Source organism: Apteryx mantelli, chromosome 3, assembly GCF_036417845.1.
Source record: "Apteryx mantelli isolate bAptMan1 chromosome 3, bAptMan1.hap1, whole genome shotgun sequence".
NCBI classification, from domain to species: domain Eukaryota; kingdom Metazoa; phylum Chordata; class Aves; order Apterygiformes; family Apterygidae; genus Apteryx; species Apteryx mantelli.
The window spans coordinates 16,633,109-16,645,817 of record NC_089980.1 but is presented as its reverse complement, the minus strand read 5'-3'; the positions used below and the strand labels follow the sequence as shown (position 1 = coordinate 16,645,817).

At 43.1% G+C, this 12,709-nt stretch overlaps 2 protein-coding genes across 2 annotated transcripts in view; one reads left to right on the top strand and one right to left on the bottom strand.

Moving 5' to 3' along the window:
• Nucleotides 1-7,340: 7,340 nt before the first annotated feature.
• Nucleotides 7,341-10,866, bottom strand: FBXO48 (F-box protein 48). Its single transcript, XM_067292761.1, has 3 exons — nucleotides 10,628-10,866; nucleotides 9,508-9,842; nucleotides 7,341-7,992 (listed from the first exon to the last, which is right to left on the bottom strand). The coding sequence occupies exons 2-3, from the start codon at nucleotides 9,811-9,813 to the stop codon at nucleotides 7,831-7,833; spliced, it is 468 nt and encodes a 155-aa protein (XP_067148862.1). The 5' UTR covers nucleotides 9,814-9,842; nucleotides 10,628-10,866; the 3' UTR covers nucleotides 7,341-7,830.
• Nucleotides 10,867-10,952: 86 nt separating this feature from the next.
• APLF (aprataxin and PNKP like factor) overlaps nucleotides 10,953-12,709 on the top strand; it is a 38,957-nt gene continuing 37,200 nt past the window's right edge. The window contains exon 1 of the mRNA XM_067292760.1: nucleotides 10,953-11,069. Within this exon, the coding sequence (XP_067148861.1) occupies nucleotides 10,977-11,069 (93 nt within the window). The 5' untranslated portion in view covers nucleotides 10,953-10,976. The remainder of the gene's footprint in view (nucleotides 11,070-12,709) is intronic.

Here is a 12,709-nt window from a genome sequence, read left to right as displayed (position 1 = left end):
TTCAAGGAATGTTTGGTAGCTCTGACTGCCTGAGAAAACTGTGCGCCGTGCAATGAACAGTCAAAAGTCCTTCAGTCTGCATACTTGAATTGTTTCTAAGTAAATGTACTATATTCCATTTGTTCTAGAGTAAATAGAAGCAGAACATATATGGTCTTACATGTTAATTGTATGCCACAATATGCAAACTGGTTCTTCTCCAAAGCCAGGATAAAATGAAGTGCAAGGCTGTTTGCATGGCCTCTGTTTGGAATGACTGTTTCAGATTATATAAATAATTGCTTATTTATATACGTAGCCTGTATGCTGAGCAGTATTCAGTGGAAAAGGTGTCATGTGCTTCCCTTTCCTGTCAGGACGTAGAGTGGAGAACTCGGCCACGCTACTTGTGGGCCAATGTCGATGGTGAATGAGAAGTCTCTCACTTTCTACCCTCTTCTATGCTACCCATGAGCACAGTTCCTGAGCATCTATCTGACAACGTAATTTTATTTGTGTGACACTGAAGAACAAGACGAGGACTTAAAAAGCAGATGGTAGGGGCAGGATTGGAGCTCTGAACTACCAAATGCTAGTACTTTTCCAGGTGATTTTGCTTGCCTAAAGCTTGTGGCTTGACTGTTTAAAGCGAGTCTCATGGTATTGTGAAACCTCTATAATGCTCCCACCTGACTTCAGTAATTGCTGGATTGGAGCCTGAAAAAGGAGTGGTTTTGGCCACCCTGTAAAAGTGTTCATTGCTAAACATGGAAGAGCTTCAGCATGAGAACCAGACTTAGTTGCCCTGGTAGATTTGCAAAGTGAATGCGGAAGGGACCCAGCATGCAGCCATTCGTATTTATCAGGGTTTTTTTGTGATGGATGATAATATAATAGAAGTCTGAATCTGATACATGAAAAACAATTTGAACATGATTACTTCATCACTTTTTGAAATTATACTTCATTTTAGGACTTGATTTACCTTTGAAAACAAGGATGGGTTATCTGAAAGCTGAGCAAACAAACACCCTTGAAAATCTTTGCCTGAAAACAGGGGGGTTTTGTGTGTTTTCATGTGAAACTTCTTGAAATAGAACTCCTGGCTTGCCCTAAAATAACTTTTTTTTTCCCCCCCTCACAGATTAGAAGGTAAAATGTCCTGTTCTGCGTTTAGAAGCAAAATTGTGTCTTTCTAGTCTTTGTTTCTGGTTCTTGTAGAGTTCTAATTTTCTTCTGCAGCTGCCTGCCCCCCCCCCCCCCACACACACACTTTTTTTTTTTTTTTCTTTCAGTTTGGTTAAAGGGGTTGTGAAAGCCAGTTGAAATTCCACTTCTCATACTTCAGCTGATTTCCATTTTAAGTGTACTGGGTGTAGCAAAACTCTTTACCTTCCCTGCATAGACTCTGCCTTTCTTCAGCAGGAAAAATTTTTCCCTTTCTTTCTCCAGCCCATAATAAGAAGGTGACTGGGAATGAGGGAGGAAAAGAATCAGGGACAAATAAATGAAGAAACTCATTTTGATTTTCAGCAGTTGAAAGAAAGGTGGAAACTATGATGTTGGTCTGTCTGTTTTTTTTCTTCTTCTTTAATTTGCCTTCAGTATGTCTTTCACCAAAACCTTGACTATCATTAGACCAGAGCTATCGAGGGAGAGGAGGAGGAGGAGGAATTGGGGATCAACTAGTTTAAAAAACAAACACCCCCCCCTTGAAACTCTGATCTTCCCTCCACCCCCAAACCCAGATATTAAAAGGACTTTTATTTCTTAAGAGTATTAATATTAGCTCCTTTCTCTTCATAAAATATACAAGAACTACCTACTGCAGAGTAACAGAGTATCACACATACAAATTGGTATATAATCAGCCTTCTACATATACATCCCTCTTTATCGTGAGGAAAAGTCAGAAATCCTTTCTTAAGCAGCCAGGCGTATCAACAGAGACGTAAGAAACCTTTCTTGTGTCCTTCATCGCTTCTGGTATGAGCATGTGTCTGTACGCAAAGAGCAGTCCTGTTTATGAATTCTTAAATCGCCGCCTGTCTCTCTACTACCTGATGGTGAAAGAGTACAGTAACAAAATCGGCACGCATACACAAGATATTTTTGAATAATATGGACAGTTTTTTATCAGTTATCTGACAGTCCTGTGTCAGTTTTCTGATTAATAAAAGGAAATACTTCACCACATTGGTGTGTCAGTGGCAAAATAAGGTTGTGGGGTGTTGTTGTCTTCCCCCCCCTTAATATTTTCACTTAAAGGCAGACTCTTTCTCCATTTGCCTCTCTTGTTTTCCCCTTTCTCCTCTCTTTCCCTCCCCCCACCCTTCTTCTTAGAGCTATTTGGATCAAAATTTTCTAATCTGAACCCGCCAGAAGGGCTAAAAAAGCTTGCGACTATGTTTTTAAGCATCCTGTACTGAAATTCAGATGCTGGAACCTAAGTCTAGTGGCATTTTTAGATGTCTTGCAACATATCACCTGGCCTTTAGTCACCACTCTAGAACAGCAAAAGTTTCCTCTGGTATTCTCTTAGCTCTGTGGCACCTATGGATGTTCTGGATACTTCCTAGGCTTTTAGTGCTATTTCAGTCTCCCTATTTAAGCATTTGAATGGGACCCAAAATTACCTCCAAGTACATGTGTTGATAATATAGTTGTATGTTAGAATGATTTTGAAGAGCAATATAATTTAGTGACAAAACTGTCTACTAGATAGTGGTGTTCAAAAATAAAGATATATTAAAAAAGCTGACTAGTTCAGTCAACCACAGTAGATGAAACTTGTGGCATGTTTCTATTGGTTAGACTGTCAAATGGCTATATTACTGTCTTCTTGCAAAACCTAGTCATTCAGATTTCCTACTTAAACTTCATAGTACTCTTGTTTTCTAGCATTATGAGGAAAAAATAGTGGAAGCTATTTAAAATATTCCCTCAAATGAATAGATGAGTAGAGTTTTTGTGAAGGTATCTTCATAAATAGTTTACTAAATATAAGATAATGCTGCTGCAAGAAAATATTTTTGCCTTTCTCTGCTTTTCTGTTAGAGCTAAAGGCTCAAGGTGGCTAGTTTGCTTGTTTGAAGCTTTTCCTTTGTTTCCAGCTCACTCGGGCTATACCTTTTAAGTTGAATCCTTAAGTAGTTGATGGCATCTTGTGGTCTTTTGCATTTGGTATTCTGATATCATTGAGGTGGTTGCAACAGTATTTAGTGCCATGGCTAATATATTATTACACTGCCTATAGTGTGTCCTGTGGCATCTGGAGAAGTCTTTGCATGAACTTCCCTAATTACGTCTGGCATCTCTGCAACAAAATGGCCTGTGCAGTATGTGCCCCTGTATTGAGCAAACTGTTTCTCTTTTGGCCCTTATGATTTTTAAAGACAGTACTTTAAAACCAGGATGTTGAAGTTCTACCAATATTTTTAAATATGGATCAAAAAAAGCTAAATTTGGTACCTAGTTTGCATGCTGTTGCAGGCCTACCTTCTCCCCTTCATGCCCCCCCCCCCCAAGTTTTTAAACCTAAAGTTGTTGAAGATTGGCAGCAGTGATGAACAAGACAATTCTGAGGAGTTAGAGAAGACTGCAAGTAACTGCATTAAGAAATATTCTGGTATATAGAACTGTCATCTCAATTTTTGTCTTCATAAGTCCCCTGGGACCTCCAAGTTTTGCTCTCCCTCTGCCCCTGCAACCCACAGTTGCAGCTTGGGTTTGTTGGTTTACCAAAATGGTAGCAGTGGGACTAGCTATTAACACTGAGGCTTGAAGAAGTACCAGTTGTGCTTGTACTCAAAGCTGCGAGTCAGCAGTGACTTCTAAATATAGTGGGTGCTTTCTTCCCTGTTTTTTGGAACAGACTTCTCTGAATGACCTATAGGCTGAGAAGTAACCTCAAAATATCAAGGCATCCTCAGGAGTCTGAAATACCTCTCTCCAACTTCATTGAAAAGACCTAGCTCAGGACTGGGGTTAGCTCCTTCCTATCCATGAGAGCTGACAGAAGTGTAATGAGGGCAGACTGATGGGTGGATCTGGAACATAATTATTCTTTCTTCAGTTGAGAAAACTATCATTTGGGAACTTCCAGAGATGAATGGGATACAGACATGAAATGTTATTGCCTGCCTGTTAATAGAGCATTTCTCTTGTTCAAATTCTCTTTAAAATTTGAATGATCTAATGAAGAGAAGTGTGTGATGATAAATAACATTGTGCTCTCCTTTTCATTTAGTCTGACTCTTAATGCCAATGACTTTAAGCCACATCCTGCATCATGTTGAAATAAAGCCACACTGACAGCCCCTCCCTCCAGAAATTGAGCACTGCAGTATTGAGTAGTCACGGAGGAGGTTCTAAAACCACAAGCGCTCTGGAAATGCAGAAATAAAATACTTATCTCTGGGGACCTCAGGTTGAGCTTCAGTGCTGGGCATTTTGATGTCAAGCTGTGTGCAGCAGCTTGGGACATTTTGGGCAGCTGAGAAACTTTGAGACTTTCTTTTCACTCCAGAAGCTTGAGTGACTCAAGCAAATGTCATACAGTTAGTGCGTGGGGTGAGAGGAAGGCAGCCTATTCACTGCGCGCCACACAAACTTCATGTGCTCTCTCAGAAAGCCTCTTTCTTGAGAAAGATGGAAGGGCAGGAAGGTGGAAAAGCAGTAAGGATGTGTGGCTAGCAGGATGCCTGGGTGATGGGTGCCTGAGCCATCTTTCTGCAAATTGAAAACTGAAAAAAGTAGCAGGGTCAAAATGGTGTGTGAATATCTAGGGGCAGTAGGTGGGGTATACCGGAGTAAAACTTTCCACTTCCTCAAAAGTGGCAAGAGACCTTGATATTAAAGCAAAAAAGGGACCTTCCACCAGCCATCTAGGTGCGAGGATAAGTGACATGGGTCCTAAGATAGTAGGTGGGTTTTACATATGTGACCTTAGTTTCTGAGGATGCTATCTGGGGAAAGCCACCGGAGCATTACTGCTAATTTGGGCACTGGTATGTTCTTCTTCCTGCTGGCACTTCAGCATTTTTCTTGCAGCTGGAAGGGGGAAGAGACAGGCCAAAACCAGCTGGTGGTGTAGAAAGTATTGCTATTTGGAAATGGGGAAGCTGCTGGTGTGTGATGAGGCTACTGGAAATCTGAATATCTTCAATGGGAAGAGAGCACCTTCAGCCTGTAGTAGAACTGAGAGACTGAGTAGGTGGTAACAAGGAAGGGGGAAAAAAATAGAAGACCAAAACTGATGAAGTGAAATCTCCAGAGGGAATTAAAACCCTTGAAGGAGGGGCGGAGATGAGGGGGATGCTTTATTTTATGAGAACTTGTATTTAAATGTTTTTCTTTCAAAAAATAGATTTTCATGAGAAATTTCCACCACTGCTACTTCAGGTTTAAAGATCTAGGCCTTGCCTAATTGCATAGCTGAGTGTTTAACCCCTAGTGTGATTAAAGATGGCCACCTGATCTGGACAGAGTTATAGAGACATGACGGACGCTGGTAATCTGTAAGCTCATGGAAGAATGGGGAAAAGATACAGCTAAGTGTACACTGAAACAAGCCTGCATCAGGACTTTAAAAAAATAATTTTTCTATTTAAAAATTGTGTCCTGAGACACAACCTTACAGCTGACGCATAGGAAAGGAGGAAAAAGAGGTGATTAAACAGCTGAGAATTAAAAAGATTGGAGGTAATTGGAGGAGACTGGGTGAAGAGAAAGATGAGGGACTAGACTCATTGTGCACTTTCACTGTCTTATGTTTAATAAAATGGGCACTCCGGTGATGATCTTGGTAGTATTTTCCTCGTTAATTTATATGCAACTTTTTTTATCTTTGGCTCTCTTAAAGTTAGGCTATAAGATAATGTGAGCAGAGAGTGAAGGGAGCATCTTCAGTGGAAAAACTGTTGTATGTGGGTTTTGTGTGTGTTTTTTTTGTTTGTTTTTTTAATTGGGGCTAACTGGATATTATTAGGTATTCTGCTCTAAAACTATAAAGGAAGCAGTGTTAGCAGTTCACTGAACTTTGTGCTACACCCGCTATACTTAGCAATGGTCTTTACTCTGAGTTACTCTTAGTCGCATTTGGGGGAAGGGTTAGAGCACAAGCTTTAGTGAACTATGAGTATTGCTTCCATTATGGTTAATGTAGTAGTCATCCCATGAGAACAGCATCATCTTTTTTTGGCTGTAAAGAGAGAGGTTATTCATCTTTAAAAGCTAGTGCAATGGGGTCCTGATCCTGGGACTAATACTTATAGATAAGGAATGTATTGCAATAGTATAAAAGAAATGCTATCCAATTATCGTATGTCATACAATGTTGTTGACAAGAAAGCTGTCTCAATTTATATCTACTTATGATGCAGAAAGCATACTGCTACTAATGAACAAATAAACCTCTATTTTAATGGAGGAAAAATGTAGGAAGTTGAGGGAAATTGATAGGTTTTAGTAAAATCTGAATGCTCCAGGCCAGGAAGGATATCAAATAAAATGTTGCTCTTGAAAGCATTTTATTTCCAAACAGTTTCCAACTTCACTTGGCTGTTCTGTCTTTCCTTGCCTGTAGATATTGGCAGCTTGAAACAAACAGCCTGAGAGCCCAGCTGCTTACCAGGAGGAGAATGGTTTCACTAAATATTCAGCAATGGCTAAATAGCCGTGAGAGAATAAAAACACTTAAGTTGAATGTGAGTTTAAACTGCTGATATGTTTAAACACCACTACCACCAACCAAAAAAACCCTACCGGAACTTAGCCAAGAATACCATAGTATGTATCTCCAGAGCAGAACTGCTCTACTGCTCCATCTAGTGCTGTTGGGCCCCATTAAAAGCAGAGGCTGAACTTCATTTTTAAGTAAACCCTACATCCAATAGGGGCCTGATCTAGTGCCGTTGGAACTAATGTTCACAGTGGGATACTTCTGCTTGGACATTGCTAGAAAGTGTTTTGCCAAAGTCCACAGAAGCTAATTTGAAATCAGTTCATATTCACAGATTGGTGGCAGAGTTTTGCAGGCAATGAAATACATAAAGCAATAAGCTGTCTTCCCACCATTTTCCAGTTGCGGTTTCTCTTTAGTGCAAAGCGTATGTTGGGAAAGGTGGCATTCGAACTAAATTGTAACAATTGGTTTTCTAGTCCTTTTTTATGTTGACTAATGTGATAGGGATCTACCTTTTTAACTAGCAGCATTTTTTAAAAGTCAGTGTCAAAAATCAATGGCTATAAAGTAGGTCTGTGAGATGGGAGACCATAACATTAAAAAAAAATGATTTTCTCTGAGTGTGTTTAAACCATACAAGACAACGCAGCTTTGTGTATTTTTGTAGTCAGGATATCTGAGCTATGTTTAATGTGTTTTAAAATTTTGTTTTATTCACAAAACTGGCGAAGTTGGGCTATTCCTGAGGTGGCTGTCTAGTCATCTCCTTCCCATGGACTTGTTCCTCCTCCACCCTTCTCTTGTAGACTCTCATTAATGTGCTGCTGAATTAATACATTTCAAGTCAAAAAGTTTTTAAAAGTTGTCTTTTCAAAAAAGTGCAAATTGAAAGCACAATCCACATAAACATCTGTTTAACAATACAGATCATTAAATTTACAGTATAAAATTACAATACTGTATCTACTTTTATGTAGAATTTTACAAAAAGTCAATCTGATAAAGTGCAAGTAAAAAAAGTCATGTAAATATCTTTTCTCTGAGAGGCTTTCATCATATGTTTGCAAATACAACTAATTTAAAGGGCAAAATATTTACAGTTTGGCAGTCTTATGTGTGAGTTGTTGAGGCTGGTTCTTGCAGCTTAAGAACCTTATACTGGTTTCTCATCTCTCCAGTTCTGCTTCCAGAATTTCTCCCCAAGTGTCAACATCCATTGGATACATGCTTTTCTCTGGCAAGCTGCTGCGTGAATGAATGTTACTGTATTTCCCGCTCAGCCATTCTTGCTTCACTTTGCTTTTCCAATAGTTTCTCAGTAACGTGATCTGATGGAAAAACAGACAGCTAAAATCCTGAAAATAAATGGATTTAAGTTGCATTCAATACAAATGTCTTGCATTGGAAACTGGGAGAACTGAAGAGTAATGCCAGAGAAAGGATTTGGAATGTGGATATCTATATCCTAAGACCAGAAAGGTGTACCACTGACAAGAAGTAGCCCTTGGTCTATTTACATCTTTTTTGCTTAAGATAGGTTGAGAATCACTTCTTGCCTCAGTTCTTAGAGGGTGAAGATGATGGGGAAACGAAAACTCCAAACAGGAATTCACCCTCCTCCGTACTTTTAAAAAGAAGTGCCTTTTGCTTTTTCTTTCCATTGAGTTGGGGGGGGGGGTTCTTTTTTAAGGGCCTTTAACTCTTGTGTGTGCTTGTAATGCAGGCTGGTTGAATTCTTCTATTCAGCCAAACTCTTAGTGTAAGAATATGCTGACCTGGTGTATTTACTGCTTCTGCTTCAAATCCCTCTTCAAAATAGAGAGCCAGTGCAGAGAGCTTTGGAAACTACTGTAAGAGAAGAGGAAAACCCTTACATTTGATAATGCTTTCAAATCCCAGAGGAGTGGTGCTGTCACTTGCTTTGGAGGAGGGCAACCACTCCCTGCTCAAGGCTTTGCCTCATACCAAAACACTTCTCCTGAAAGATGAAAGTCCAGAAGAAGTGTGTGAATTTTTTTGTTCTGTTTTTTGCTTCTCCCCCTCCTGCCCTGCCTTGAGATGCACCAACTAAAATGAGGTGGAGATCTTTCCCTTGCTAGTTCAGAGGAGGGTCTGAACCCATTTCTTTCCTGATCTACTTCAATTTGCAGGCTGGACTCAGTGATGGACCTTCCAGCATGTTCAGCTCCTCCTTGTTCAGAGCAGCTGTAACCGGGAACGTGTAGGGGGAGGGGGCAGGGGCAGAGTTCCAAACCATCTTCTCTCAGTTCTTGTAGCTCCTTCTGTTTCCTTTTCCCCACCCCAAATTCCTCCTCCTGGGTGCATGTGGCTCAATGTGTGCTGAGGTAAAGCTATCTAGAATGAACTCCAGAAACTCATCCTTCCCAAGCAGAAGTATTCCAATGAAATACTACTAGAGAACATTAACTAACTAGTGGGGGTATGTTGTTTTCTCTCTCCTGCCTCCATATTAGGACATGAATTTTCTTCCATAATAGGGCTATTCAACCTTTCTGATGTGATGATAAGACCCCAGTTTTGAGGCTGTACAGGCCAGCTCGGCTGCTCTCCTGGGCTGGATGCCTTTGATAGCTTGAGGACTAAACAGAACTTGTTAGGCAGGCCAAATGTGGTTTTAGGTAGGCAACAGAACAGCCTTACACTTATTTCTTTGCATATTTAACCAGATTTCCGGTTGTCCAATATCTCTACTGAAGCACACTGATCATAGTGGTTCTCCAAACACTTGTCATTAATCTTGAATGGATTTTTTCTATATATTTCTATTATTAATCCCCCAAACTATTCAGTTGCCAACACTAAGTCATTCATGTTAAATTTACCTTCCATGAATATCCATTTCGTCGATCATAATCAATCTCTCGTTGACAGACAGCTCTTACAGTTAAACAGTGATTTCTCCACAAACAGTCATTATTCTCAATAGCGTGATTCCAGCTCTTGCACGTCATTGCTGCATTACACAGGCTCTGAATGTCAAGTTCACTGAAGATTTGAAAGCAGACTTCTGGAGGCAAAAGTTCTACAAAGTCATCTTGATTTTCTCTTTTTTTCTTGTCAGGAGGAGAAACTGTTGGTTCCTCATAAGAAGCAGATAATTGTTTGTTCCTCTTGGGTGTTTTCTGCATAATTTTGAGTTCTTGTTAAATCAGTAAGCCTGAATGAGGAAAGCATTGCAAAACAATTAATGAACATCCCATATTACAGCTGCCTAAATGGAGTTATCGGTATTGTTTTGGTGACATAATCAGTGTCATCAGCCAGTCATCAAAGGCTGCAAGTTTTACGCACCTAGTGGTTGCAAACAAAAACACAAGGAGCGAGTTGGTCCTTTTTGAGTATTTCGTGTTCTTTTAGCAATTGTTTGCCCTACTACAAACTTTCTCTTTTTTTTTTCTTTTGTTTTGTTTTGAAGGGCCTATCTCTTAATTTTCAAAGGCAGCCCTTGCTATTTGCAAAGGAGGAACAACCCCACGCCGTTCAGTTCGCCCGCAGCGAGGCGTGAGGCTGGCCTAGGGCCAGCGGCCGCGCAAACCTCTCTCGAAGGGCAGCCCCGGACTTGGATCCCCACGGTCGCGTACGTGCACGCGCTCCCCGGCGGAGGACCGCGGAAACGGCAGCGACCCCTTCCCCCCCCCCCCCCCCCCCCGCCTTCACCTCGGGCCGCTTATCGCTGCCCTTCTGGCGTCAGCACGGCCGCCGCGAGCGAGCCGGCGGGCAAGCGGCCAGCCAGATGCGAGGGAGACCTGTACGTGCTATATGTCAGCCCGGCTCCGCCGGCAGCCCCGAGCCACGCCGCCACGCTGGGCAGAGGGAGGAGGCTGGGCGCTGGCGGCAGGTACAGCTGACGGGGCCGCGTAACGGGAGCGGGCGCCCAGCACGCTGGAGCTAACGGCTGCCGGCTGGCCGTTGGGACCGTGCGCCCCCCGCCCCTCACCGTACCTGGCCGCGCGCCGCTGGTTTCCGTTTGTTTTTAAATGCCTCCGCCATGAGCGCCGCGTGCCGTTGATGTCCCAGGTCGGGCTTGGCTGTGCGCATGCGTCGCCTGGCGGCCGGAGCAAAACGGCGGCGGGTGGCGCGGGGCATGCTGGGACTCGTAGTCCGGCCTGGGGCGAAGGAGACGGCGGAGGGGAGCGGCGGCGGCGCCGGGGGACTACAGCTTCCGAGGAGGTGTGGCGGAGGGGGGGCGGGGCTCGGGGGGATTTAAACGCCAACGGCGGTTGTGCCTGCCGGTTGGAAATGTGTATGTGTGCGGGGGGGAGGGGCGGGGCGGCGCGGGGCGGCGAGCGCCATGGCGGGGGTGCGGTTAGCGCCGGCGGACGGGGGCTGCGCCGTGGCCCTGCCGCCCGGGGAGACCGTGCTAGGAAGAGGCCCCCTGCTGGGAGTAAGTGCGGAGCAGCCGCGGGGGGGGGGGGGGGGGAGCGCGGGGCCGGGGCACCGAAACGCCACCGTGGCGTGGCGGGGGAAGGGGGCCGTCCCGCCGCCTGACCTGCTTTGCTCGGCCTTTCCTTGAGCCCGGCCCCTGCGGGGGCCTGGCGCTACGGAGCCTCCGGGCATCAGCGCCTCTCTGCGCCTCGGGGAAGGGGCGTGCAAGGGCGAGCAGGCTTGGGGGAACTTGCAATAACATAACAGCTGGCTTCTGGGAAACGCTCCTCCCTGGCTGCCAGGAAGCGGTGAAAGGGAAGGGCAGAAGAGCAGTGCGCGGAGGGTGTTGCTGCCCCCCGCGGCGAGGCTGGCTGCCTGCACCGAGCTGAGCAGCGCCTTTGGTGTACCCCAGCGACGGGGTTATTGCTCCTCTCAGACTTTTTCTCGTAGTTTCTGTCGATTTATGCGTCACAAGAAATTGCGGTTATTTTCAAAACAAGGAGGTGGAACTTTTTGCCTTTAAAAAGCTAGTATGTCAGCACTAGGTAAATGAGATCCTCCCTTGCTTACTTATGTGGTTATCTATTATCAAAGGGCCAAACTGAACTCCTCTTCCTATATTCTTTTAGCTATTCCATTTATTCTTATAGGAAAAAAAAATCATGCAACTCCTGACTAGTGTTGCAGGATGCTACTGATAGCTCTTCTTTTCATTGGTGTGCTACAAAGACTCCTAAGGTTAATAGCTAGGGTTTGGGACAGGAAAACCTACTGGTAGATCCAGTTATCCATCCCCTGAAGGGCTCTTCTATGGGGCATGAGAATGAGTTGGCAAGGAAGTCAGAGAGAAGGGATCGCTTTAAGCCTATTTATTACTAAGGAAGCAGTAATATGGGCAGTTGAATAATTTTTTCTCACACTTTATCTGGAAAGACGATGAAATGATAAAGTCAGTTACTCCTGCAGTCCTACTCAAATGTCTAGGGTCTTCTGGCAAGTAGGTATCCAGTAGATCTGTAGAATAAGGGTGGTGGGATGTGGCAGGTTCAGATAAAATGCTGTAAATATCCCAGGTGTCACACCAAAATACTAAAGTCAGTGAGATTCTGAGTTTGTGTGCTCTTGTCTAGTGCTGTCATATTGGTTTCTGCTTAGCTGATGTTTGAAAAACCTGATTTAGGTTATAACAAAGTGATTAAAAAGAAGAAAATTCCCCTTATTCCTTGTGTCTACTACACTGTTCTGATAATGTAAAAGTAAGGGTGTCTTTGCTTTTAGCCTTTCTTTTCTTCTGCAATTATTGTCATGCCAGTGATGATATGGTCAATAATTGAGAGGGAATTTCTACTCTGTCAAATCTTTTTAATTAAAATCCTTTTATATCTGTTGCTGTTCATAGTTTTTTCCACACAGAAGTATAAAACTGACTTACTGTTTCACTGGTAATCATACATTTCTTTCGCTCCTGCTCCTTTGGAACATGACTGTGGTTAACTTCTGTATGCACTCTTACTGCGCCTTATGTCTTTGCCAAGCTACAAGAACAGTATCCTCACACGCTGTATTATACGAACTTATGAAATCTGTATATTTGTACTGGCACGCAAAAAGGAGCAGATGTTGCAGACTTTAATATGTAGCTTATATTCTTCACTTTCT